The sequence below is a fragment of the Diabrotica virgifera genome, chromosome 5, assembly GCF_917563875.1.
Source record: "Diabrotica virgifera virgifera chromosome 5, PGI_DIABVI_V3a".
NCBI classification, from domain to species: Eukaryota; Metazoa; Arthropoda; class Insecta; order Coleoptera; family Chrysomelidae; genus Diabrotica; species Diabrotica virgifera.
The window spans coordinates 63,761,479-63,789,454 of NC_065447.1; the positions used below are offsets into that span (position 1 = coordinate 63,761,479).

At 34.3% G+C, this 27,976-nt stretch overlaps 1 protein-coding gene across 1 annotated transcript; it reads right to left on the reverse strand.

Moving 5' to 3' along the window:
* Positions 1-5,869: 5,869 nt before the first annotated feature.
* On the reverse strand, positions 5,870-26,567 carry LOC126884198 (zinc finger protein 420-like). The gene is made up of 2 exons (XM_050650063.1): positions 26,251-26,567; positions 5,870-9,914 (listed from the first exon to the last, which is right to left on the reverse strand). The coding sequence occupies exons 1-2, from the start codon at positions 26,471-26,473 to the stop codon at positions 8,491-8,493; spliced, it is 1,647 nt and encodes a 548-aa protein (XP_050506020.1). The 5' UTR covers positions 26,474-26,567; the 3' UTR covers positions 5,870-8,490.
* Between the last annotated feature and the right edge of the window lie 1,409 nt (positions 26,568-27,976).

Genomic DNA, 27,976 nt, shown 5'->3' on the forward strand with positions numbered 1-27,976 from the left:
AGTGTTGAGATTCTAATGAAAACACACTTTCCCGGTTCTAGTGCCTCAAAAAAACCGACCTGGCCGGAAGAAATAATCATATTACCACCGAATGACTGGCATCTTGCCAGTACATTAATTAGTGAGGTAAGGGTAATATCGTGCTTCACCTAGTGGCAGGGCCCCCGTAAGGGTAACTGGCGCCTGTGTGCAAAAAAGGATTTTGGCGCCCCTTAAGGCATTTTGGCGCCCCTTAAGCGCAAACTAGAATATCTTGGCTATGTTATGAGGAATGAACAGAGATATGGCTTGTTGAAACTCATTCTTCAAGGCAAGGTATTTGGAAAGAGAGGACCTGGGAGAAGAAGAATATCTTGGCTTCAAAACCTGAGAAATTGGTTTAATACATCGACAACCGGACTATTGAGAATAGCAGCAAGCAAAGTTAGGATAGCCATGCTGATCGCCAACATCCGGAACGGATAGGCACCTTAAGAAGAAGAAGGCATTTTGGATCATGTTTTTCTATTTATTTTTTGAAGGTAGGTAGGTAGGTAGGTAGGTTCTTGAAATAAAGCAAAAAAGTGAACTTTAGAAGTCATACTTATAGTCCAGTCACTCACGGTAAAACATTGCAAAACCTCCGAATTTTAAAGAATTGCTTTCATTGACATGGAATTTAGCATACATACACATACCTAACATGTCAAATAAAAAAAGTGATATTATGCGGATGTGTGCTTTTGCCCTGGATGTGATTTTCACTCCTTCTCGGTAGTAAAAAAATATAGAAACGTTAAAAAAAGGAATTGGATAAAATGACTAATTTAAAGCAACTTTTATTCTATTTCAGGAGTTTTTTCAGTAAGTTCAGTAAGTATTTTATCGATCAAAATGTTTTTACCAAAAATAAAGCTTATAAGAAAGTGAAAGTGTAACATTATTTTTTTTTGTTTTTTAAGTTTTTAACTTCAAAATTAAGTAAGTTAAGTAAGTCCCTTTTTTGATAAAAAAAAATCGTGAAAATCACCCCCTAATTAGCGTCTCAAATGAAATTAATCGTTACCACTTCACTACAAGTTATGTACTTATGTATTCAGCCCTGTGATGGATGACCGAAGTTATCGTTAACGTAAAGTTATCCTGTAGTTATGTTATAACCATCAAATTGGTGTGATGTATCATACTTAACTTAACTATTTGCGTTATTTCTTGACAGTTCTTGAGTTATCTGGTCACTTTATAACGCGACGTTAAACCTCAAGTTATGAGATAACTCTGTAGTTATGCAAGGTTAGGTTCATCTTTTGACTTGTTTTTAGACAGAAATCAAGTGCATTTAGAAGCTAGTAATTTAATAATTAAGAATAGAAGGGTAATACAATTTTAAAAATTATACAAAAATCAAATCGAGCGATATAAGTTGAAATTTTATTTTAAGTACCTACTAAGCTTTCTATCCAGAGTTGCCAGATGATATTTTATAAATCCCCCACTTAGAAACTGAAATTCCCTGAAATTGAAGCTCAAATACCCCAAAGTCCCCAAATTTAAATTGTTGCCGCATTTTAATAAATTATTAGTCAAATGAAGAGAACAGTAAAGCAAAATTCATACTACAATATCAACGAGGGCCATGGAAATAATTCATAGTTCCTATCGTCTTCGATTATATGGGAGTATAATATACAGTTCTATGTACATTCGCAAATTTAATTTACCATGACCCCTTAAAATCTTCCATAATTTTCCGCCCCCAAAAAAATCCCACTACAATTTCTGCTTAGAAAAATTTCAATAGACGCTTTCAAATTAACCCAAAATTTTGGGAAAATACACCAATCTGGCAACCCTGTTTCTATCTACCGTTTGAAAGCAACTTATAAACACCAACGAACCCAAACAGCTGTTTGCTGTTCGGTCATCGGTGGTAGCCGACGACGGGTATGTTCGGAACAATCTCTCGCGCTCACTCCAACTTGTACTATTTGTACATAAGGTTCTCTTTGTTACTTCAAAATTTGTTCCTCAAAACTTCTTACTAATATAACGTTGATGATATAACTATCTCATAACTGCGAGCGATACATCACACCAAATTTTACCTATATAGTTATGGGCACGTTATTCCTGAGAGTTATCTTAACTTTAACTCAAACGTTAAACTTAACTTCGGTCATCCATCACACGACTGATTGTTTATATTGATCTTAAGTTTCATCGGTTCAAAGTGCTTTTTTTTAAAAGGCTGTTCTAGTTAAAAGGGCTTGAACGAGTCGTTAATCACGGGTGTATGCAAATTTTGAACAGCCATATCTTAACAAATTTTTGTTTTACAGGAAAACAAAAAATCCAAAATATTCAGAATAGAAAAACCTACATTTTTTACTGCTTGAGATTTTTGTATCACCAATAATTTTTAAGCTATTTAAAAAAATCAATTTTTTTCAAGATAAAAAAATTTTGCCCAAAAAATTTCTTTTACCAAAAAAAAAGGAACCAACTTTATTTTGAGCATAACTTACTTACTTTTGATGCTAGAAACTTTTTTAAAGAACAAATATAAAGCTTGTTTTAACACTTCAAAAGAAGTTTTAATGAGCTTTTCCCGAAATTCATTTTTTGGTTATCTCACGTTGAAATATTCGATTTGGAATTTGAAGAATAAGAACCTACTTTTCATTAGCTACAACTGTGCTTCTACTGGGTTTACAGACTTCATATGCCAGCCATTTTTTCAAATTTTTTCTAAGCTATTCTTTTGATAAGAGCATTTTTTTCGATAAAATAGTTACTTTTTTACGATAAAAAGAGGGTTTTTGTTAAAAAATTAACATATTCACTCGCAAATAACTCGAAAAGTATTAATTTAGTGAAAAAATTCTATAGAATCAAAGTTCCTTAGAATTACTCAGTGTATCCAATTCAAGGCTTATTTTGAACGTATGTTTTTCACCCCCGAGAAGGGGTGGAAGCCACCCTCAGTGCAAAAGCACACATCGGCACAATATCACTTTTTTTTCTTTGACTTGTTAGTTATGTGTATTATGTGTATGCCAATGTGTATTTCATGTCAATGCAAGCGGTTCTTTAAAATTCACAGCAAAAACCGTGAGTAAATGGACTATTATTTGTAGACTAAAATATCAAAATGAAACAAACATAATTAAATCATAACAAAATAAATTAAAATGCCTGACTTCCGACATGGTCTTGAATATAGGAATCGGTTGTAACTGGATAATATACCTACTAATAAAATTTTGTGTGTATTTATTATACATTCGTCTTCTTTATCTAATATTTCACAACCATAAAAGTTAATTTCGACCAATCCATCTCTTTCTCCAATTTTTCTTGTATTATAAGGCGAAGTAGATGGAATATAGGTCCTCTAATTATTATATGGCCGAAGTATTCTGTTTTTCTCATGTTTTTCTTCTATTTATACGTAATCCTATTTACTTTCTCAACTTTTGTTTTAAAATTAATTTTTGTTTCATTTTTTTTTCAAATATTTTACAATTTTTTACCCTGGGTTTTGGTGCCCCTAAAGGATGGCGCCCGTGTGCATTGCACACTTTGCACATATGGTAGCGGGGGCCCTGCCTAGTGGAGTAAATTGCAGTGGCGGCTCGTGATTTTTACAATAGGGGAGGCTATACCTAACTGTAAAATATCTAGACAAATTTGCACTAACAAAAAAATGCGCCAAAAAATGTAATTTAAGGCCTCATCTTTTGACCATTTTTTATTTACATTTCATAATATCATCCTAATTCATAATTTCATGATATCATCATTTTAAAAATAGTTAGTCTAATAGTAAAAGTTTAATACCAAAGTTTGTGTCGTTTATTTGTTAACAATTCCATCTATTTGTAAATAGATACCTATGCATATCAAAATAAATACAGATTTGAAGTTTTGCAGTCCATACATAATGAAGCTTCAAATTTTTTAAAATACTCAACTGAATTTTTTTAATTCTAAACGCGGCCTACTGCGAATTCAAAAACACGATAAATTACCGATATTTTGCTTTGAGTTAGAGATATCGGAAAAAGTTATTTGAGCAAGTTGTTCCAAATATTATTATAACCCCACATACCAAATTTCATAACAAAATTCGCACTTTTAGATTTTTCATTATATTTAGTCAGGACCCTAAAATTCGTTGTCTCGAGACGCACCCAACCACCCAACGGAGCTGAGAAGCTATTCTGCCTCCCTTGGTATATCTCCAGGCAGCGTGTGATGGCGCCGTAGATGCCACTGTTAGGAGACCGGGTCTCCGTAAACGCCTGCTGCGCTGCACGGAGCATTAGCAACGGCGAATGCTGGGCTTCTCGGCTCCGATCGTGCATCTCGGGATAACCCAGGGTCCTGCCTACAATAATATGTAATAAAACTGAGACGTGATCATGCGTTCTAATGCTAATGCTCCGTACGTATGGATAATTAGTGATAATATGGAATTTACACGTTGTATAATAGTGAGAGTAATTGTTGTTTTCGCGATTCATGATAAACAAAACAGTATAGAGTGTGTAAAAAATTTATGGGGAGGCTGAGCCTCCCTTGCCTCCTCTGACGAGCCGCCACTGGTAAATTGTTTTAAACAAATTTCACACTGCTAAGGTTTTTCTCCCGTGTGCATTCTCAAATGTGTTTTCAAAATACTTGCAGTTCTTCTTCATTTTTTTGTGTAGACATGACTCAGTCTGTTTTTCAATGTGCCTCCAGTAAGTTGTCATTCCATCGTTTTCGTGGTCTTCCCACTGATCGTCTTCCTATTGGGGAACCGTCTCTCGCCTTCCTTACTACTCTGTTTGTTGTCATTCGGCTTATGTCGTCGTTCCATACTACTCTTTTGTTTTTCACCCAGTTATTAATGTTGTCCATCTTTCATCTCTCGTCGTATTGCTCGTTCTAGTGCGGCAGATTCGTGCAAATATTATAAGAATTGTGCATTTAATGATAGAAGCATATAATTTGACCACACATACTACACATATAAAGGTTCAAAATTAGATAGGAGGCCATCTCAGATTTTACTTTTTACAAAAATGGCAGGAATTCAAAATGGCGACAATACATATGTGACTAATAGCACGATAACTTTTGAACGAAAAGTCCGATTTCAACCAAATTGGGTATATAGGTTCTTTTTTTGAAGTAAAAGATCGAGGTCTTGAACCGGAAGAATCGGTTTACCAGAAGTTGTGTTTTTCCTGATTTTTTATGTAAAAATATGTTGTTTCTTTTTCAATTCTTTCACCCTGTATATATTAATTTTTCAAAAAGGTATTACCGGCATTAAAAAGAGCGTAAAAATATTTTTTAGGAAATATTTGGAACTTTTTAGTTATGTTAATTACCATTTAATAAATGCATAACTTATCTTCACATGTACCTATGTGCGGCAGATTCGTTCAAATATTATAAGAACTATTGTGCATTTAATGGTAGAAGCATATAATTTGGACCACATATACTACACATACAAAGGTTCAAACTTAGATATGAGGCCATCTCAGATTTTGACTTTTACAAAAATGGCGGACCTTCAAAATGGCGACTATACATATCGTCGCCTCAAAGCAACAGTAGGATATGTACATATCCTACTGTTGCACGAGTGCACCGTACATGCGTATATACCATACACATCGCATCGGTCCCATATGACTTAACTGGTTGATCGGTGCACTAGTGCAACAGTAGGATATGTACATATCCTACTGTTGCTTTGAGGCGACGATATGTGACTAATAGCACGATAACTTTTGAACGAGACGTCAGATTTTAACGTAGATGTGTGGTAAAATATGATTGGTAGTTGAGATACGGTGACTTTGCTACTTTATTGAATAAAACTCAGATAACGTTCAGATAACACTATATTTATATTTAAACAATCGGTGACTAACCCATACAATTTGTTTACAATAATAACAAGACCTATACCAATGTTACGCCATGCTGGCATCTAATAACAAATACAGATCCCCTGTCCTTTTCACTATTCTTTATAGCCATCAACTGATTACCACAGCACGTCGAGATAAATGTCATGTTTATTTCGTTTACTTGTCACCTTAACGTTAATACGAGTTAAAACAATAATAAAGTTGTTCGAAATTAACTGTAAAACATATTTTATACACATATACCAATGTTACGCCATGCTCGCATCTAATAACAAATACAGATCCCCTGTCCTTTTCACTATTCTTTATAGCCATCAACTGATTACCACAGCACGTCGAGATAAATGTCATGTTTATTTCGTTTACTTGTCACCTTAAGGTTAATACGAGTTAAAACAATAATAAAGTTGTTCGAAATTAACTGTAAAACATATTTTATACACATTGTTATAATACCACTACAGATATACGCAGGGTGTCCTACTCCCACAGCTTTAATACAGTGGGGGCTTAAAATTAATACAGTGGGGAGGCTACAACAAGGTTTTCGAAAAAATAGGTCCACAATAGACGCCATATTCATAACCATACAGCTATAACAAATTGCTGAGAAAGCACTGGAATATAATAAACCTGCATTTATGTGCTTTATAGATCTGACTAAAGCCTTCGATTGTGTAAGATTAGAAGATGTGCTAAGATTACTAAAGGAGAAAAATCAACCCAACAAGATGATAAGGATAATTAAAGACATTAATACAAAGAACAAAACCTGAATAAAAGTCGAGAATGAACTAACATCGGAAGTAGAAATCAACTCGGGAATCAGACAAGGAGATAGCTTGAGCCCATTGCTTTTTAACCTTAGGATGACCAAGCGGGGTAAATTTGGACCCCAATGTATGTTTTTATTTAATAAACTCAGAAATATTTTCAATTTTAAACTCATTATTTTTTTAAAGTTAAAGGCAATTTATGTTTTTATTTGATTCGGAGTTGGACCACCATCTCCATATAGCTATTTCAGCATATATGCATCATCAGTGAAGCTATGCAGTCACAACTCTAAACCAAATATCAACACCCTGCCTATTTAAGGGAAAACATCGCGATGCAATGACTCCATCTTTTGATACGCAAAACAGCTACATCTCTCGTAATACGAGGAAGACGAAAAGCCCTAGATACAAAGTTTACTACTTTTATTATTTTTTTTAATTGAACTAATTTAAATACCTATATTTTACGAAATTTTTTTTTTCTGAATTTGGGGTCAAAGACGAACTTCCTTGGCCTCCCATGTTCCAATTTTATATTAAGTAAATACGGTCTATTATGTGGAATTGTTTGTAAGAAACATTCCAATATTGAAAAAAAGTTGTTTGTTAAACCTGTGGCGACGTAAATTAGTGTATATTTCAAAATTTCTTTAGTTCTATGTTCAGAATGATGATTTCTGTTTTGGTTTAGTTGTGATTGAAATATGTTTTACTAATGTTTATTTATCATTTATTGATACAATACTAATATTAAAATTGCGAATACATTAGGTTTGTTCTAGCAAACAGTCAAACTAGTCAGAAACCGTCAGCAAACAGTTGGTCAGTGAGAAAACATAATACAGTCACCAGTGCTATCCCCTCTACTCGCGCTGGTCCACTATATGTTTGAAACTGATGCTAGAACAAACCTATTATTTTATTTCTTAAAACAACTTATTTCTTTTTTCAATTGTCATTTTTGACTCGGGGCCATTTTTTACCATCGTTGGTCATCCGTGTAACAAAAAAAGGTGGGTCATCGGAAGTTTAATTTAGTAATGGACAAAATCACAGAAAACATTAAAAGTACAGGAACACGATATCAGATGGCAGAAAAACAAATAAAAATCCTGTTATGCTGACGACGCAATCTTAATCTCCGACAACGAAGATAAAATACAGCGAAAGGCACTAACAGCGAATGACAAACATCGGAAGTAGAAACTAATTGAACAAGTCTCGAGATTCGAATATTTGGGAGTCGAACTATGCAGTTATGAGGATGTTAAAGAGAGCGTTCGAAAGCAAGCAAATAAAGCCTATTACGTGTCAGGATATCTGAGGGATGTCATCTGGGGAAATAAAGATGAGACTGGAAGGGAAAGTACCCATATACAAATCACGTGTAAGACCGATCATGACGTAGGCGATAGAAACAAGATGTGCCACAGCAGAAAAGAAAGAGGATACTGAGAACATCAGAAATGAGAACGTCGAGGTCAATAACTGGGAAATCACTGAGAGATAGAATACCGAACGACAGAATAAGAGGTCTCTGTAACATACAAGACATATTACGGAAGACAGAGAAGACGAGAGTGGAATCAGCATGTGACGAGTGACAGCGAGAGAATAAGCAGAGCCAGAGATTCAAAGCCAACAGAGATTAATAGGAAGGCCCTTTAAAAGGTGGCGAGATAGCTGGCAGTCAACATCACATCTACGAATACAAGCTCAAATCGGTTAAGAACAGATGAAGAGGCCTAATATAAGAAGAAGGGGTTAAAATGCAGATTATTTTAAACGGATTATATGCACTAATGGTTTAAACAAAATTTCACACTTTCTTTTCCTCCAATATGAGTTCCTAAATGTCCTTTTAAATTACCTTTAGTAGTAAATTGCTTTAAACAAATTTTACACTTATAAGGCTTTTCTCCAGTGTGAGCCCTCAAATGTCTTTTCAAATCTCTTGTAGTAATAAACCGCTTTAAACAAGTTTCACACTTGTAAGGTTTTTCTCCAGTGTGTACTCTCAAATGTTTGTTCAAATCGCTTCTTCTAATAAACTCCTTTAAACAAGTTTCACACTTGTGCGGTTTTTCGCCAGTGTGCACGCTCAAATGCATTTTCAAATCAGTTGAAGTAATAAACCCCTTTAAACAAATTTCACATTTGTATGGTTTTTCTCCAGTGTGCCTTCTCGAGTGTCTTTTCCAATGACTTACATCACTAAATTTCTTAAAACAAATTTCACACTTGTACGGTTTTTCTCCAGTGTGCACTTTCAAGTGTCTTTTCAAATCACCTGTAGTATTAAACCGCTTTAAGCAAATTTCACACTCGTGCGGTCTTTCTCCAGTATGCACTATCAAATGTGTTTTCAAATTAGTTGCTTGAAAAAACTGCTTAAGACAAATTTCACACTTGTATGGTTTTTCTTTACTGTGAATTTTCAAATGTCTTTTTAAATTACTTGGTATAGTAAATTGTTTTAAACAAATTTCACACTGATAAGGTTTTTCTCCAGTGTGCATTCTCAAATGTGTGTTCAAAATACTTGCAGTTCTAAACTGCTTTAAACAAGTTTCACACTTGTACGGTTTTTCTCCAGTGTGCACTCTCAAGTGTTTGTTCAAATCACCTCTGGAAACAAACTGCTTTAAACAAATTTCACACTCGTGCAGTTTTTCTCCAGTGTGCATCCTTAAGTGTTTTTCCAGATCACCATTAGTAATAAACTGCCTAAGACAAATTTCACACCTATATGGTTTTTCTTCACTATGTATTACCAAATGTCTATTTAAATTACCTAGTGTAGTCAATTGTTTTAAACAAATTTCACACTGGTATGATTTTTCTCCACTGTGTATTACCGAATGTCTTTTTAACTGAATTGTTGTAGCAAATTGCTTTATACAAATTTCACACTTATATGGTTTTTTTCTACTGTGTATTGCCAAATGTCTTTTTAGCTGTGTAGCTGTATCAAATTGCTTTAAACAAATTTCACACTTGAAAGTTTTTTCTCCAGTGTGCAATCTCAAATAATGTAATTTCAAATTGTTTGTTTGAGAAAACTGCTTGAAACATATTTCACATTGGTAAGGTCTTTGTCCAGTACCAAATTCCATATTTGTATTTAATATTGTTCCATCAACGTGGTGACCTGTATATTTATCTTTATGAGACGAATGTAACTTTCCCATAATGTCCATTGTGTTCTCCTCCTGAGAACAACCTAAAATACAAACCAACAATTAATATTTTACTAGAACACATAAACGAAGAAATATAATATAATAAATAAGTAAAGTACAATGACAGCCGAAAAAAAGTTAGACAACAAACACAGACATTAGAAGTGTACGAACAAAAAATCCCCACAAACAATTCCGGCCAAATAATCCCCACAAATGGAAGATGGTTTTGAACGGAAAGAAATAACAGGAGTAGCGTTCATAGACCTAACTGCCGCCTGTGACACAGTTAACCATCAACGACTACTAGCAAAACTCTACGAAACTACAAAGGATTTCCGACTAACAAGGTTAGTGAAATGTCTCCTCCAGAATAGACGCTTCTACGTAACGCTCCAGTCCAAAAACAGTCGATGGAAGGACCAAAAACATGGGCTCCCACAGGAAGTGTCCTCGCGCCGATTCTATACAACATATACACCAACGACCAACCCATACACCACAAACAAAGCAATTTATTTACGCTGATGATGCAGCTGTGGCAGCTCAGGAAAGAACATTTAATGAAGTCGAAGTGAAACTGACAGATGCCTTGGGAGACCTAGCTCTATGTATACTACGATGAAAACCATCTGAAAGTAAATCCCACAAAAACCTAGGTATGTGCTTTCCACCTTAGAAACAAGCATGGCCGAAGGCCGCTGGAGGTGGAATGGCGTGGTCAGGTGCTGGAACACAACGAGACCCCAAAATACAACGAGGCGTACGTCTGGATAGAACTCTGTCTTACCGATACCACTGTCAAGATGTCAAGAAGAAAGTAAGTGCCAGAAATAATATCATCCGCAAGCTAACTAATACAAAATGGGGAGCACAACCACACACTCTTCGCACTTCTGCCTTAGTATTATGTTTTTCGGCCGCGAAGGTTGGAGCACCAGTATGGGCAAATTCTGCTCACGCAAAGAACGTCGACGTGGCTCTAAATAAAACGGTTCGTATATCGGGTTGCCTGAAACCGACACCTATCGAAGAGGTATACCCCATAGCTGGTATTGCTCCACCACCTATCAGGAGGAAGGTCACGTCAGAGGGAGAACGAAAAAAGCAGGAGACGGACCGAAGACCACCACCAAACTCAGCCAAGTAGACTAATATCTCGGAAAAGCTTTCTGAAAACATCAAGATACATGCCCGAAGCGCCTGAGACGCGCCGAATACACCTATGGCAAGCGTCAGCTACCGCAACACATTTTCCTCCCCCAGAGGAAATGGCTGCTGAACACAATTTAGCGTATCCGACTTGGAAAGCGCTAAACAGACTAAGCAGCGGCGTTTCACGTTGTGCTAGTAACCTGAAAAAATGGGGATACCAGGAGGACGATACCTGCGATTGTAACGCGGTTCAGACCAGCTGGCATCTACTATCATGCACAGAGATGAGAGAGACCTGCACAGAAGAAGACTTAATTTTAGCAAATGACAGGGCCATCTATGTGGCCAACCATTGGAAATAGAGAATTTAAAGTTGTTGCTGTTCCGGACACGGAAAGTAAGTATCCTCACAAATTTTTTTGGGCAAAATTAGAGATTGCAATTGCTTAAGCTAGCATCCAGCAGGATCCAGCGTTTTTTACATGCTGGATCCAGCACGTGTCAAATTCGATATGTTACTTCATGTCTTCATTCGCCTATTTATTCAAAGCTGTGAGTGGACAACTTGCCATTTTATCGCGCTAGCAGGTAGTACGTACCACAAGTGTGATTGAACTGCGACGTCGATTCGCCCTCTCACTCGACTGCATAGCCTATGCCTACCTTCTTCGTCTTAAAGTGCCGTCTCCGCAATGGAGGTTGGCTAATTGCAAACTCTTCTCTGTCTTCAGCTGTTCTTATTAGCTGTTCAAAATTTAGCCATGTCCATTGTCGGATATTTCTGAGCCACGATAGTCTTTTCCTTCCCAGTCCTCTCCTTCCCTCGATCTTTCCTTTCACTATAAGTTGAGCATATTGGTACTTATTATTTCTCAGGATGTGGCCTAGGTATGATGTTTTTCTAACTTTCACTGTGTTGAAAAGTTCTCTTGCCTTGCCTATTCTATGCAGCACTTCTTCGTTTGAGGTATGAGATGTCCACGAAATTTTGAGAATTCTCCGGTTGATCCACATTTTAAAGGCCTCCAACTTATTTATGGTTGATGTTTTAAGGGTCCATTGAATTTCGAGATTTATTCGAGAATCACAAAGCAGTTTTTTGATTTTTTTCGAAAGATTTTCTGGCCTATTCTATTCTCGATCTTACTTCTAGATCAGGATTTAGGCTGCAATCGATCCAACATCTACTGCTACGCCTACCGTTTGACTCTTAGTGCCTCCATAGACGGGCAGCTTAATGCAGACGGTGTCGACAGTTTAAAGCTGCAAAGTTGCGGTCGACTTCAATTGCAACTTTGCAGCTTCAAGCTGTCAGCACCGACTGCTTCAAGCTGCCCGTGTATGGCGTGTCTCAACTGCAACAATATGCCACTGTTCCGTTACAACATGGATCGTCGTTTTATTTTTTAATTATATCGTTATATGTTTCATAGCGGTAATTCCACAAGCACTCCTTTGTTTTCATTTCGTTTATCAATAATTCTTCATCAAAATTTTCCAAATTCATTTTGAACGGTACGACAGTGATCGATAAAGAAACAAAACAAGAAAGAGGTGCCGTCTGCAGTCGAGAGGGGTAGGTACATGAAGAGAGAAAGCGGAGGTAACCGCATTTAAGCTGTCCGTGTATAGTGGGTTCGACAGCTCCAAGCTGCCGGAATACGCCAAAACTCAACCGAACGTCGACTGCATTTTTGCTGCCGAATGGTTCGGAAGCTACGTGTATGGCGAACATACAAGGTTTGTTCCAACACGACCAAGAACCGTCAGATTACCGTTTCGTTACTAGATAATTAACGTTCCATGGGAACGAAATAATACGTTCCATGGTACTGCGCAGGACGGTGATCGTTACATGTACGGTTCTCAGTCGTGTTGGAACAAAGCTATATATCTATCTATCTATCTATCTATCTATCTATCTATCTATCTATCTATCTAAGCTACAATTTTGTTTAGAAACTGCAGTTCGCCCAGCGGCTGCTGATTGCATCAAGTTGCCCGTGTATGGATGCATTTAGACCTCTTCTATTTGTCTAATTTTTAGTTGACTTTCTGCTCTCGCCAATAAAAGTGTTTTCGCGCCTAATATTGCCTGTTAAATTGATTCCTCGTTACAGCCATCTGCTCATGAAAATACGAAAAGTTGGTAAAACGTTAAAAAAAAAGCACCTTCCAAAGACGATACGTTCTTGCAAAAATATGTCAAGGAAGAGAGGCAAGGAATTAAGTTTGATTCTTGACTGCCGCACCAGGTGGAACAGTTTACTCAGTAGGCTGGTACGTTTCTACATCTACAGCCTAAAAGTTTGCATCGATAAAGCGTTGATATACATTGATTCTGCGATAAAATTCTCTGCTGGCGAGTGGTCAATAATCAATGACTTGATCGCCATTCTTCAACCCGTGAAACTGGCTGTACAAGCTTTTGGCAGACCAGATCCACTTTAATAACGGCAGACAGAACCATGAAAGTCTCACTACGCAACAGAATCGCGAAACGACGCCTCTCTGAAATTACAGGTACATTAATGTACTTACGAAATCCAAAAACATATAACGAATGGACTTAACAATCCTAGTTATTAGCTTTGTTCCAGCAGAATTTTGAATTGATTCAGAATCGTACTGAGCGTGCGCTTTACATAAAGCCGTACGCGTTTTATGTAAAGCGCACGCTCAGTACGATCCTGAATCAGTTCAACATCAGTTCAACATTCTGCTGGAACAAAGCTATTACCTCATGCCGACAAATAATGCGATGTGACAGGAGATGGAAAATTTGTTGAATCGTATACATAAACAAGTGATCGTGGAATTAGTGCAAGAGAACATAATGGAAGTAGAAGACGGGCCCGCTAATCCGGAGCCCGTGAATTTTACTTTAGAACAAGAACTTGAGACTGAACAGAAACGAGAGAGATAGAAAACTTTTATAACAAAAAAAAACTGGTTCTCAAAACGATTACGAAAATATTTTGACAAAGGAAATGACCGTTTATGAGACTGAAAGAGTGCAAGGCGATCATTTGTCCATAGTTTATGGGTATTTGATGACCTTAAAACCGGTTTTTTCCACTTATGCCGTTTTGATTTCACAGCGACGAAATATTTTTGACGTAAAATTTACAAAAAAGGAACAGGTATTTTTGCGTTACAATCAAAATTATCGTTTTCAGGCCCAGCAGTTATCACCAAAAAGAGTGAGTAAAAGATTTACGCGAATAATTTAAAATAAAATTAAAATAATCAAATTCAGATAAAAGATAATTTAAAAATAAAAATCGACTTGTTTTGGGATTTATATCCAAAATCGCCCATTAACGAAAAAATGAATTTATTTCAACCTTTAGAGGTGGCGGCGATACAGGAAACAGTAACGTTACAAAATTGAAAAAGATATTTAAAAATGCACACCATAATGTCAATTTGTATTCCACAATTTCGTGTTTATTCATATCAAATTACCACAGCTATTTCTCAGTCGGAATTATTATTTTTAATTAGTTGGTTTGATTTAGATGAGCATGAGACATGACAGTTCAAATAAAACACTAGATAACTATAGAGAATATAATGTCAACAAAATTTTAAGTCCCTTTTTACATACAAATATTAATTTTGATTTCAATAGTTTATAAGAACAAAAGTAAGTAATTAATTAAAAAAAATAAACCAGAACCAGCTGTTTCCTTCACATAAATATAAAAATCATTGTATTTTAGTCCCCTTTTTAGACCCCTTAACCCAATCTAAATTGTACCTTGTTCTTTCTTGTTTTCTCCCATAAAATAAAATAAAATCTATTACCGTCCTTATTTCCTTCAATAAAAAAAATCATTTGCCTGGATAAACACACTGCAATCTTCCTTAAATTTTGTCAAAATGTCACGTCAAATATCGAACTTCTAAATAAATCTGCCAAATTTATTATTTCCAATATACTGAATAAATGTAAATCTGGTAAATAAATGTACTTCTATTACTTCTTTAAAGCCTCAGGATCGATAAATACATACAATTACTGAATACCGGAACACCCTTTAACATACAAAAGGGTCTATTACACGACTCTCAGCCTGGCCATCAATAAACATCGAATTAATCTCTAGAGGATTTTCCAAGACAAATCTTTACGTGCCCCAAATTTCCAGCACACCAACGGATACCTCAATGAGAGAATTCCCAGTACATCCCACCAAAGGATTGAAAAAGTACCATTTCAATTAAAAAAACTGGGAATCCAAATCGCCGACCAGGCTTCAAGTGCTTTCTCAAAAATGTTTATTGAAAAGAATGAACGTTGTTGATTTGCTAACAAGGCGTTCAAAACAAAAAACTCTACAACAAAAATCTTCTCTCACTGACTCACACAAAAAGCATATACATCCAAACATACAAATTATACATCCTCCAAGGACAAAATAATCGGTTATAAACAACCAAAACTCAACAAACGTTACTACTAAATTTTCAACCGTAATAAAATATTGCGCCTTGTTGTCTGACTTTTCTGCAACCATTTATTGTCCTAGGTAGCATACTTTCAGATATTCTATTTTCTTTTATTATTTTTCTGTTTTCTGTAATAGCTAACCTGTATTGGAATCAATCAGCAGTGCTCCGAATAGGTGGAGAATATACAGATCAGGTCAAAATCTTAAGGGTAGTGAGAAAGGGGAGTGAGACAGGGATGCATAATTTCACCGCCGATATTCAATCTGTACTCAGAGCACATTTTTGAAGAGGCTCTAAAAGATATTGATGAAGGCATCTCAATAAATGGAGTTAAGCTCAGTAACCTGCGGTATGCAAATGTAATGTAATGTTTATTTACGAACTTGCCATTTTTACAAATCGACTTAAATTTTTACAAATCAACTTAAATTTAACTAAACTATTAAAGCATAATGTGATTACATAAAAAGGTATTTTCGATCTCATTCTTAATAGTAATTAGTGATAAATGAAGAAAATCATTGCTATTAAATTTGTTTGCATTTCTACACATTATCTGCAAGGGTTTATTTACAGTATAAGTTCGGTTATGAAATTCTAAATAAAATAAGTCTTGGGATCTGGTGTCTCTACAGGGAGTACGGAAATAAACCTTTTCCAAAAGAGCACTCGCATCACTGCCTCCTCGTATTAATTTATATATAAATGCTACATCTAGCAATATTCGCCTCTCTTCAAGAGTAGGCAATTTAAGTAAAGAATGTAAAACAATGTATTCAATTTCATTTACAGGTATTCTCAATTTAAAAGCAATAAATCTTAAGAAGAACTTTCTCTGTACTCTTTCTAATAGATCCTTGTAGCAGTTATAATGCGGAGACAAAGTATTGCTACCATATTCCAAAACCGATCTTATAAGGGAACAGTAGATAATTTTAAGACAATAAATATCATCAAATTCAGAGAGACTACGTTTCATGAAACCTAAAAGTTTCATGGATAGAAACGTAAGAAAAGTGGTCCCTGAAGCTTACTGTAGGGTCAAAATTTCCCCAAGATCCTTAAATGTTGTAATTACCTCCAAAATATTCGGTCCAATATGGTATTCAAATGAAATCGGATGTTTGTTTCTAAAAAATCGCATTACCTTACATTTATTTATGTTCAAATTCAAAGCATTTAAGTTACACCTACATCTAGCAATATTCGCCTCTCTTCAAGAGTAGGCAATTTAAGTAAAGACTGTAAAACAATGTATTCAATTTCATTTACAGGTATTCTCAATTTAAAAGCAATAAATCTTAAGAACTTTCTCTGTACTCTTTCTAATAGATCCTTGTAGCAGTTATAATGCGGAGACCAAATATTGCTACCATATTCCAAAACCGATCTAATAAGGGAACAGTAGATATTTTTAAGACAATAAATATCATAAAATTCAGAGAGACTACGTTTCATGAAACCTAAAAGTTTCATGGATAGAAACGTAAGAAAAGTGGGCCCTGAAGCTTACTGTAGGGTCAAAAATTGCCCCAAGATCCTTAAATGTTGTAATTACCTCCAAAATATTCGGTCCAATATGGTATTCAAATGAAATCGGATGTTTGTTTCTAAAAAATCGCATTACCTTACATTTATTTATGTTCAAATTCAAAGCATTTAAGTTACACCAATCCAATAATCTACTTAAATCATTCTGTAATAAACTACAGTCATTGGAATTTTTTATGACTCTATAAATTTTTAGGTCATCAGCATAGAGAAGAATATTACTATTAGGCCAGAGTAATAAGACAAAAATATACCCTGTTCGTGACACTCGAGCAGCCAGGGTACTGAAGCGTTTTTTCGACAAGTTATACCCACTGGAACAAATTGTAACTATTTCCTGCGTAGGATCTGGCGGCCATTTTTATTTATAAACAGTTAACTGTCAAAAAATGGCATTTCTCCCTTTTTTTTCAAATCAATGGAAAACAGTGACACTTATGATTTTTTTAGTAAAAATATCTTTGATATTATGGAAAAAGCTTTAAAATGACATATTACAAAGTTTGATATACTCATTTATTGTTAATATAATTGCGAAAAAAGGTCGTCGGAATTGCAAAAAAAAATATTTTCGCAATAACTGTTGTAAAAATTAGTGTACAGGTTTGAAATTTTTCTCAAATGAGGGTTCTTTGGTGCTTAATATGTGATAAAGATTTCAAAACGATTCATTGAATTGTTTAAATTTTATTCGAATTGTTTATCTCAGAGAGCATTTTTTTTTGCAATAACATAAGTTAGAAAACAATGACGTTAGAACCATTCCACAGGTGTCAAATGGAAGAGCATGAGCTATGTTTTTAACTTGGTTTAAAAAAACCGAATAAAAAATGCATTTATTAGTAATAAATAATTATGCAAAAGTATCGTAAATCTTTCCTTATAAACTTTTTGGATAACTTTTTCCAAAAAAATTAACTTTTTTACCCCGTTTTAAGTGCAAAACTACCAAGTAATGTTATTTATATCATAATCGATAAAAAATTGTAATAAATATATATAATTTCTTATATAACAAAATAAAAAGTTTATAAGGAAAGCTTTACGGTACTTTTGCATAATTATTTATTACCAATAAATGCATTTTTTATTCGCTTTTTTTAAACCAAGTTGAAAACATAGTTCATGCTCTTTCATTTGACACCTGTGGAATGGTTCTAACGTAATTTTTTTTCTGACTTATGTTATTGCAAAAAAAATGCTCTCTGGGATAAACAATTTGAATAAAATTTAAACAATTGAATGAATCGCTTTGAAATTTTTATCACATATTAAGCACTAAAGAACCCTTATGTGACAAAAATTTCAAAGCTGTACACTAATTTTTACAATAGATATTGCGAAATTAATTTTTTTTGCAATTCCGACTTTTGTCGCAATTATATAAACAATAAATGAGTATATCAAACTTTGTAATACGTCATTTTAAAGCTTTTTCCATAATCTCAAAGATATTTGTACTGAAAAAACGATAAGTTTCACTGTTTTCCATTGATTTGAAAAAAAAGGGAAAAATGCCATTTTTTGACACTTAATTGTTTATAAATAAAAATGGCCGCCAGATCCTACGCAGGAAATAGTTACAATTTGCTCTTATAGGTATTACCTGTCGAAAAAACGCTTCAGTACCCTGGCTGCTCGAGTGTCATGGGAAAAACCTTATTACCCTGGACTATATGATAAAAACAATTTTTTATATCATTTACAAAACAATTAAAAAGCAGAGGAGATAAATGTCCACCCTGTGGAACACCAGAGGTTACATTGATAGTAGATGACAAAAATTGGTTAATTTTTACAACTTGAGTTCTATCTGTGAGATAGCTCTCCATCCAGCCTAATAATCTTCCATGTAAACCAGCATTATAAAGTTTAGAGATTAGGACAGTATGATTAACTCTATCGAATGCCTTGTCAGTATAAATGACATCAACCTGGTCATACCCTTCAAGAGCATCCAACGAAAATTCTTGTAAAACTAAAAGATTGGTAGTAGTAGAACGTCCTGGAATAAAACCATGTTGGTCGGGCATTAAAGTAGGATTCAATAATGGACCAAGTTTTGCAGCTACAATCCCTTCAAAAGATTTAGCAAAAACTGAAATTTTAGATATAGCTCGGTAGTTTTCAATATTTTCTCTATTACCTCCTTTATGGACTGGGGTAATATAACTTCTCTTCCATATCTCTGGAAAGACACCTGAGCCCAATGATAAACTAAATATTTTTTGTAAAATATAACTCAGAATAAATCTACAATTAAATATAAACAGAGGGGATATATTAGCAGGTCCACAACTTACTTTTAGATCAATCTTAGATATAAATTCAAATACATCTAATACAGTAATATCACAAATTTCAACACAAAGACTATTATCAGAGTTTACAGCTAGATAATCTGTGTTACTAGTAACATAGGTTGAATTAAAAAATTTACTAAACAAACTTGCTATATTTTGGGAATTATCAGAAGTTATATTCTCATATTTCATTGTATTTGGCAAATCAAAACATTTTCTTTTATTATTTACATAATTCCAAAAATCTTTTTTATCATACATAGCAGTTTGTAAATTATTTAGGTGAATCTGATGACACGTTTTGTAACAATCCCTAAATTCTTGACGCAAATTAGAAAAAAGATCATAATCCTTCTTAGATCCTGTCATTTTGTATTTTGCATGAGCAATCTTCTTTTGAAATAATATGTTTTAAATGAGGAGTGTACCATTTCGGAAATTTAGAGTTTTTGCATCTAGTTTTTGGTACAAATAGCTTAATACAGGAATCTAACACTTCATAAAATTTATCAACGCCATTATTTACATCTGTCTCATCAATAACCCTATCCCAGTCGACTGAACCTAAATATTCATTAATAAGGATATAATTAGCATTTTTAAAGTCAAAATAGAAATAATCATAGCTAAGAGAGTCTAAAATAATATTTCCAATAATGTCAAAGGACAAGGCTGGATGATAGCTATCACATTTTAATAAAGATTGATCAGCAATTTTTAAGTTTTTGTTATTATTTATACTAGAAAAAATAAGATCTAAGAAACCCCCATTACAGTTTGGTACATTATTTAATTGAAAGAGATTTAAAAATGCAAAACTTTCTGAAATACATTCAACTTTGTTAGTAATATTTCCAATTGGTCTTGAACCATATTCATCATTTTGCCAATGAATATTTGGTAATGACACAATAGTGTTTTCCAATGCCATAGAAGGGCTGCAAAACTTAATGAAGAAAATTACTCAAACAAGTATGTAGAACATATGGACTAGATATAGGGGAAAGGCGGGCAAAATGGGGTACTTAAGGTTTAAATTGGGATTTAAAAAAATCTGTAACTTTTAAGGTCTTAAAATAAGACAAATATCATTGTTATAGTAGTAACTATTTATTAATATAATTTGAATTTAAAAAAAGTCAAAGTTTTTTTTATTATATGAAAAAACAGAAACTAATGTAAATTGCCCCATTATGCCCGTCATATAGGGTAAAATGGGGTACCAAATTGAAACCAAGAAAAGCCTATTGACAAAATTCGCATACAAGTACTACTTCATCATCCTCATCTTCTACACCTGCACATGAATTTTTAGCCCATTTAAGGCAACTGGATCAGCTTATCCATCCTTCTGTGGAACTTGAATAAAAGTTTCCGCAGAACCAGTCAGTGTCACTATCTTCGCCTTCTGAATCTGACTCAACTTTTTTAGTTTTATTCAATTGCGATTTCTTACTCGTCTGTGATTTGGTTTGCTCATCGGCTATCTTATTTGGTATGGTAAAAGGGCAAAGACTACCAATAGGTATGGTAAAAAGGGTACCCCATTTTACCCTACCTATTGGTACCCCATTTTGCCCAAAGAGCAGATTTTGAGATTATGACCTGTTTAAATTATTACAAGTTTTTATTTTTTAACATAATGACAAACGAATACTCTAGAACACATTCACTGTTAGTTGGAAGTAATGATATTAAATAATAAATTGTTTTAGTAATACTAATGATGGATTATTTTTTGGCCGATATTATAACTTGGTTAACTAAAAACGCACATGTACTCTTCACAACAATCGACTAACAGTTAATTATATCTGCTTTATGACAGAAGGCGTAAACAGGCGTTTATAATATAATTTCATTAACGTCGTATAGATGGAGCGAGTGATATTGAAAAAAAAGGGGGTACCCCGTTTTAGGCAGCTACCCCGTTTTGCCCGCCTTTCCCCTAAACACCAGCAAAACCAAGCTAATGATCATCAGCAAGCAAAACATAACTGGAGCAAATCTGTATGTTAACCAAATGAGAATTGAACGTGTCTCACTCTCACAATACAACTATTTGGGAACTATAATCAATGAGTCGTGGGACAATACTCAAGAGATTAAATGTCGCATCGGAAAGGCAAAGAGTGCATTCTTGACTATGAGCTCTGTCTTCAAGAGCCATGTAATCACTCTAAAAACAAAAATAAGGCTCCTTAAATGTTACGTGTACTCAGTGCTTCTATACGGAGTAGAAACGTGGACATTGAAGGCAGAAACTCTATCAAAACTTCAAGCTTTTGAGCTATGGTTGTACAGGAGGATCCTGAAGATACCATGGACAGACAAAGTCACCAAAGAAGTACTACGGAGGATGAACACAACCGCAGATTTAATCAACATCGTGAAAAGCAGTAAGCTGCAGTACTTGGGACATATAATGAGGAATCAAGGCAGATACGAGCTACTCCAGTGCATTTTACAAGGTAAAATTGAAGGAAAAAGGGCCCCAGGACGAAGAAGAATATCCTGGCTTGCTAACCTGAGAGCATGGTATAGAAAGCCTCAACACAACTATTCCGTTTAGCAACCAACAAAGTCATCATAGCCAGAATGATCGCCAACGTTCGGAACGGACAGGCACCCTAAGAAGAATAATTTTTTTCTTGCAGAAAAATGCTATTGGAACTACAAGACATCTAAAAGATTCCGCCTTAATATCTGTATTCCCAGCTCACCTCAACGTTTCTTGCTTCTTGTCAATGGTTTTCTTCAGGTACCTCAGGGTCTAGCTCGCTTTCTTGCTTCTTAAAGATTCCCACCAATAGCAGGATCTGGTTTGCAACATTGTGGCCATATACACTTCCATTCTCTTATTTGCATTTCAATACTTGTTTAACCTGTTTCCACAATTCTTAGTTAAAAATGGTCTCAGATCACCATATATGAAAACATAGAAGGGTATATTCAAGAGGTCTTAGAGATCTGTATGGAAAAGTCTATGAAACCAATCAACCCCTCTAATTTTGTATATATTTCTTTTATTAAATATGTTTAATAGGTACATTAAAAACTAGATTTTTTCACATTTTTACAGAAAGACAGCTCCCGGAGCTAACAATGGCTGATGACAAACGCTGTCGTCAGTCATACACGGACGTTGTCTTACGCTGTCAAGAAAAATATTTTCTTCTTTGACTTGTATGTAATATCCTGCCAAATCTTAATTTTCAATCATTTAGTTGTTTTTTTTTATTTTTACAAATAACTATACAACCCAGAAATAATCTATAACATACATAAGGAATAATATAGCATACTTACAGCATACCTAAAATAACTATACATAAAGAAGGCAATGTTAAAATCCTGATAGGCCAAAAACCCGTCGATATGACATATTAAAGAAAGAAAGTTAAAGAAATGATCAAAAAGGCAAAAAAGGATAGCTGGGAAGAGTTTGGAAGAAAAATGCAGGAAAATAGTTAAGGAAACAAGAAGTTATTTTACAGAACACTGAGAAAAATGAGAAACCCAAAACGAGTAAATCTTAATCAAATAAAAGATCAACAGCAGATCAAAGATCGAGCGATGCAAGAATATTTTACAGGGCTACTAAATAGGGAAAATAAAATATTGACAATACAAATGAAACTGGAATACAAATGGAAGAACTAGAGGAAGCTTTGAGTAAAATTAAAGTAGGTAAAGCACCAGGATGTGCACCAGGATGCAGAATTATTAAAATTCCTAGGACCAAATGGAAAGAAAGAATTACTGGAAATACTAAATATGGCATGGAAAACTAAAAAGATTCCATCGGAGTGAAACATTGCAACAATTTTGCCAATACATAAGAAAGAGATACTAGAGTTTGCGAAAATTATAGAAGAATATCTCTCTTATGCGCAGGACTAAGAGTATATGAAATAATAATAGAAAGCAAATTATGCAAGATGATAGAACCAAGCCTAGCGGATGCTAGTCCATCTAAAGTGGATTTAGACCAAATTGCAAAACTTTGCAACAAATAATTGAAAAAGCTTTAGTCAAAAATGAAGAAATCTATTTAGCATTCTTAGATATGAAAAAGGCGTTTGATATGGTGGATACAATCAGAAATCTGGCAGAGCCTAGAGCACAAGAATGTAAATGAAGAACTGTTGAAGGTGGTATGTAGTCTGTATGAAAATACTAATAACCAAGTAAAAACAAGAAACAGAACTTTATTGTCCTAAGTCCATTATTGCTTATAAGCGTGATGGACGAAGTAATAAAAGCTAGCTGGCCAAAAACAAAAAAATATATTGCATGATACAGAAACATGCAAGTAGTCAAAGTATAAGCATGTGTATTTGCAGATGATATAGTCCTTATAGCAAAAACAAAAAAAGGCCTCCAAAAGAACATGACAACGTGGACAGAGGAATTAAAATCATACAACTTAAGAGTAAACACTGAGAAAATTAAAGTGATGGTAGTAATAAAAAACAATACAAGAATAAACATTAACATTGAAGAAAATAGAATTGTACAGATAGAAGTATACAAGTATTTAGGGATAAATTTGAATAATAAAGGGACACAAGAAGATGAGATTGGTGTCAGAATAAACTCAGCAACTGAAATATATCATGCACTATACAAAAACTTCTTGAACAGAAAAGAAATAACAAAAACAAAAATGATTGTATTCGCGGTGTGCAAGTACTTGGAAGGGTAACGAGAAACGACCATGCGTGAGTCACGGAGAAATATTGCAACTATCTTAAATAATTCATATTGTCAGTTGAAATTGTCAAACTGACGTATATTTCATACCTTCTGTCATTGAAGCAGAAAAATTATATATTGCTCCACAATATTGATATGATATACAATTATTATATAAAGGTAAATTTAATTAATTGTATTTTGCTTGCAGTACTGCATTTTAATAACTAATTTTATTTACTACATACAATTGTTTACGTTTTGATAACAACCTGAATTTTATTTTTTCTTCTTATTATTTTTTTGGGCTATGGCCTTGACAATTATCCAGTAACCAGGACTAATATAATTGGACAATATAACTAAAAGTGCGAATAAAGTTGCAGAGCGTAGAAATAGGGGTCGCTTTGCCGAACTTGCACGGTCCCAATACCAAAGACTGTACCAACTTGTATTAACCTACGGGGCAGAAAACTGGGTACTAGACGAAAAACAAACAAACCAACTGCAAGCAAGTGAAATGACATACTTGAGGAAAGTGCTGGGTGTTGGAAAAACAGACAGAAGAACAAACAAAGACATTAGACAAGAACTAGGAACGAAATCACTAAAGGATAAAGCAGAAAAAAAGAAACTGAAAAGAAACCTTATTTCAACTGCATCCAATCCAGTTAAGTGTATGTGGGATATCATCAATGAACACAGAAACAAGTCTAAAAGCAAGTTAGAAACAAAAATTACACCTAATGAATTTAATGACTTCTTCACTAATGTCGCCTGTAACTTGCAAACCCAGATTCAACCCTCCTTTTTCAATCCCTTGGAGTTTGATGTCACCATGTTTGGGGAAGAATTTTTCTTCCAAGATGTTTCTCTCATTGAAATCAGAGACATTTTAACAAATATGGTGAACAAGAAAAGTAGAGACTACTTTGGATTCTTGGTTAACACAATAAAAGGTGTGAAACATCTCATTGCTGGTCCATTAACAACACATAAATCACTGCTTTAAGGAAAGCATCTTTCCTGATCTGCTCAAAAAAAGCAGTGGTGGTACCAATCTATAAGAAGGGTGACAATGATGACCCATCCAATTATAGGCCAATATCACTCCTTCCTATAATATCAAAGGTATTTGAGAAATGTATGGCAGCAATGATTATTAAGTACTTTGAATCCAAAAATCTATTCACAAATAGTCAGTTTGGTTTTAGGAGGGGTCTAAATACGACAAAAGCCATCATGGACTTAGTGATGAAGATTCAAGAGGCTTTTGAGCAGAGCTGCTATCTGTCGGCTACATTTTGTGACCTGAGCAAAGCTTTTGAGCGACCCAAAAAAAAATAATAAAAACTGCGACTTTTACCCCTTATAACTACCCTCCTCCCCAAGTCTGGTTTCCGCCTCTGGGGATTTTACTTAGTTATGTCATGGTCTACTTATTCCCAAATTTTGGTGCACTATCTCAATTATGAACGTCGCAAAAAACCCTTATATTTATTATATTCACCCTACCCCCCCTTTGTCGGCCACGCAGCGTTTCACCCCTAGAGATTTTACTTAGTTACGTCATGACCTACTTATTCCCACATTTTTGTGCACTATCTCGATCATTAGCGCCACAAAAAGTAATAAAAACCGCGACTTTGACCCCTTCGTTTTACTACTACCCTCGTCCCCCACTCTGGTTTCCGGCGGTTGGGGAAAGTTATGTACACAACTAATTCAACATATCCCCATATAGTTTTCCATATCGATACATTTTTGGCAAAGTAACATAAGTGACATTTTGAAAATCATGCTTTTCCATTAAACTAACGCTATTATTGTTCAGAAGGCACTGCGAAAGTGTAGTAAGCCTATACATATATTTGTTTAAAGTAATTCTAGGCTTACTACACTTTGGCAGTACCTTCTAAACAATAATAGTGTTAGTTTAATGGAAAAACATAATTTTCGACAAAAATGTCACTTACCTTACTTTGCCAAAAATGTATGGATATTACTTAGCACGCACAAAATCCGCTCCCAGCTCTTAGACTATAAGTTAATAATAAACTTCCTCAACATACAATCAAGGAATTGAAGGAATATACAATATATTCTCCGTCTATAATACTTAGTGTGGACTACTTAGCGACTATGTTATATTCCTTGAGATACAAGTCAATTTGATACCATGTTAATCTATTAAGTTTTATTTATTACTTACTTTCTTCCTTAGTTGTTTGTTGTTCTTCAAATAGTGTTTTATATTCGTCTTGTTCTACTTTAGTGATTGTGTTTATGGGGAAATCATCTAGAAATACCTGGTTCTGGTATGAAGCTTCTGTCTTGGGTTCTTCCTTAATTTTAATTTCCAAGGCATCCAAAGGACCAACACAGGTGTCATTATCTACTTTGTAATCCTCGCTAATTTCTTGTTTTACTTCCATTTGATAATTTGATTACACTTACCACTTACACTTGATTTTATTTAATTCAATAAAAAGAATAAAAACATCTACATCAACTAAATGACATGTGACATGTCACAGTCACATGTATGGTCACATGTCCGTCAATGCGTGAAGGGGAGAGATTAAATATCCAGCACGCAACCGCACTGTTGCCAGATTTACATCTTTAGCGGGAAGTTTAAAATTTGACAGTTGTGTTTTCTCGAATCCGAATCTTAACCTTACTTTTACAGGTGATTATGTGTATGTAAATCATGTAAATAAACAAGTCTTGTTTGTATATACTGTTACTATTTAAAACTCTAAATAATTTATGTTAGTCTTTTAACAAAAATGAAGCTCAAAAAACTACACTTGTTTACATTGCAAATGATTTTTTAATCATCAAAATAATGTTCTGTACTGCAGTCACAGGAGTATATAGTAGAGATATAATAAAAAAGTTGTTCAACATCACTGGACACCATTTAATTTTTAGAAAATGAAAAGTCTTCAGGTTGAATGCGATCTGTAGTATTGCTACATAATGAATGTGTTTACATATGGTATTTTTTATCGAATAATCTATACAGGCACAACTAAATGAATGTATACATATATTGCAGAAAGTGCATTTAATGGAGCAGCAAGTTTTTTTTGTGTTTCAATGAGGTATTCAGTTTTTTCTTCTTTTAGTATATACACATTATCTTGTAAAATTGTAAAAAAGCAAGCTAATACAGTTCGATATCTAGACATTATAGAGCTTTCAACAGGTTTACCTTTTTTAAACTTTATAATCCTTTCGACAGTTTTATTTCTTAAATAAACAATAACAACAGATTTTTCAATGGCCATATTATTGGTATTAATTCCATAACCCTTCCTATAACAATAGTCCCATTGTTGGAATTTATTGCAGTAGTTCTGCTGGAAATACTTACCAAAGTTGTATGTATCTGCATCATTCATCAGAAATTTCATTAAGATTTACTTGCCATGCCCTGTCTATGTACCAGAGACATAACAGTCTAGTAGGAACAGAAAACATTACGTTCAGGCATTGTAAAAAGTGTTAGTTATGTCTGACATGAAAACATTTGACTATATAATACCAGAACGCTCATGTATTTTTTCAAAAAAAAGTGGGTAAATAAAAGTATCTTTTCTATTTGAACATAAGAAAACAATGGGAAATCCATACTGTCATAAGTTCAAAGTGATAGGAAATGAGCTCATGAGTTCCATCAATTGCGATTTACCAAACTTAATTAATACAGTAGAACCCCGCAAATCCGAACGTTCGGCAAATCCGAACCAACGGAAAGTGAAAAAAATTAAAAAATTCAAGACAAAAATTTAAAAACATATTTATTATAAAGAGTAAAACCAGAAAATTGAACAATGTAGGATTAATAGGACTTTGACATTTAAAATTTCTTAAAAATAAATACATACTTTAATATGTAGTGCTTATACAGGTTAAACATAAACTTACTT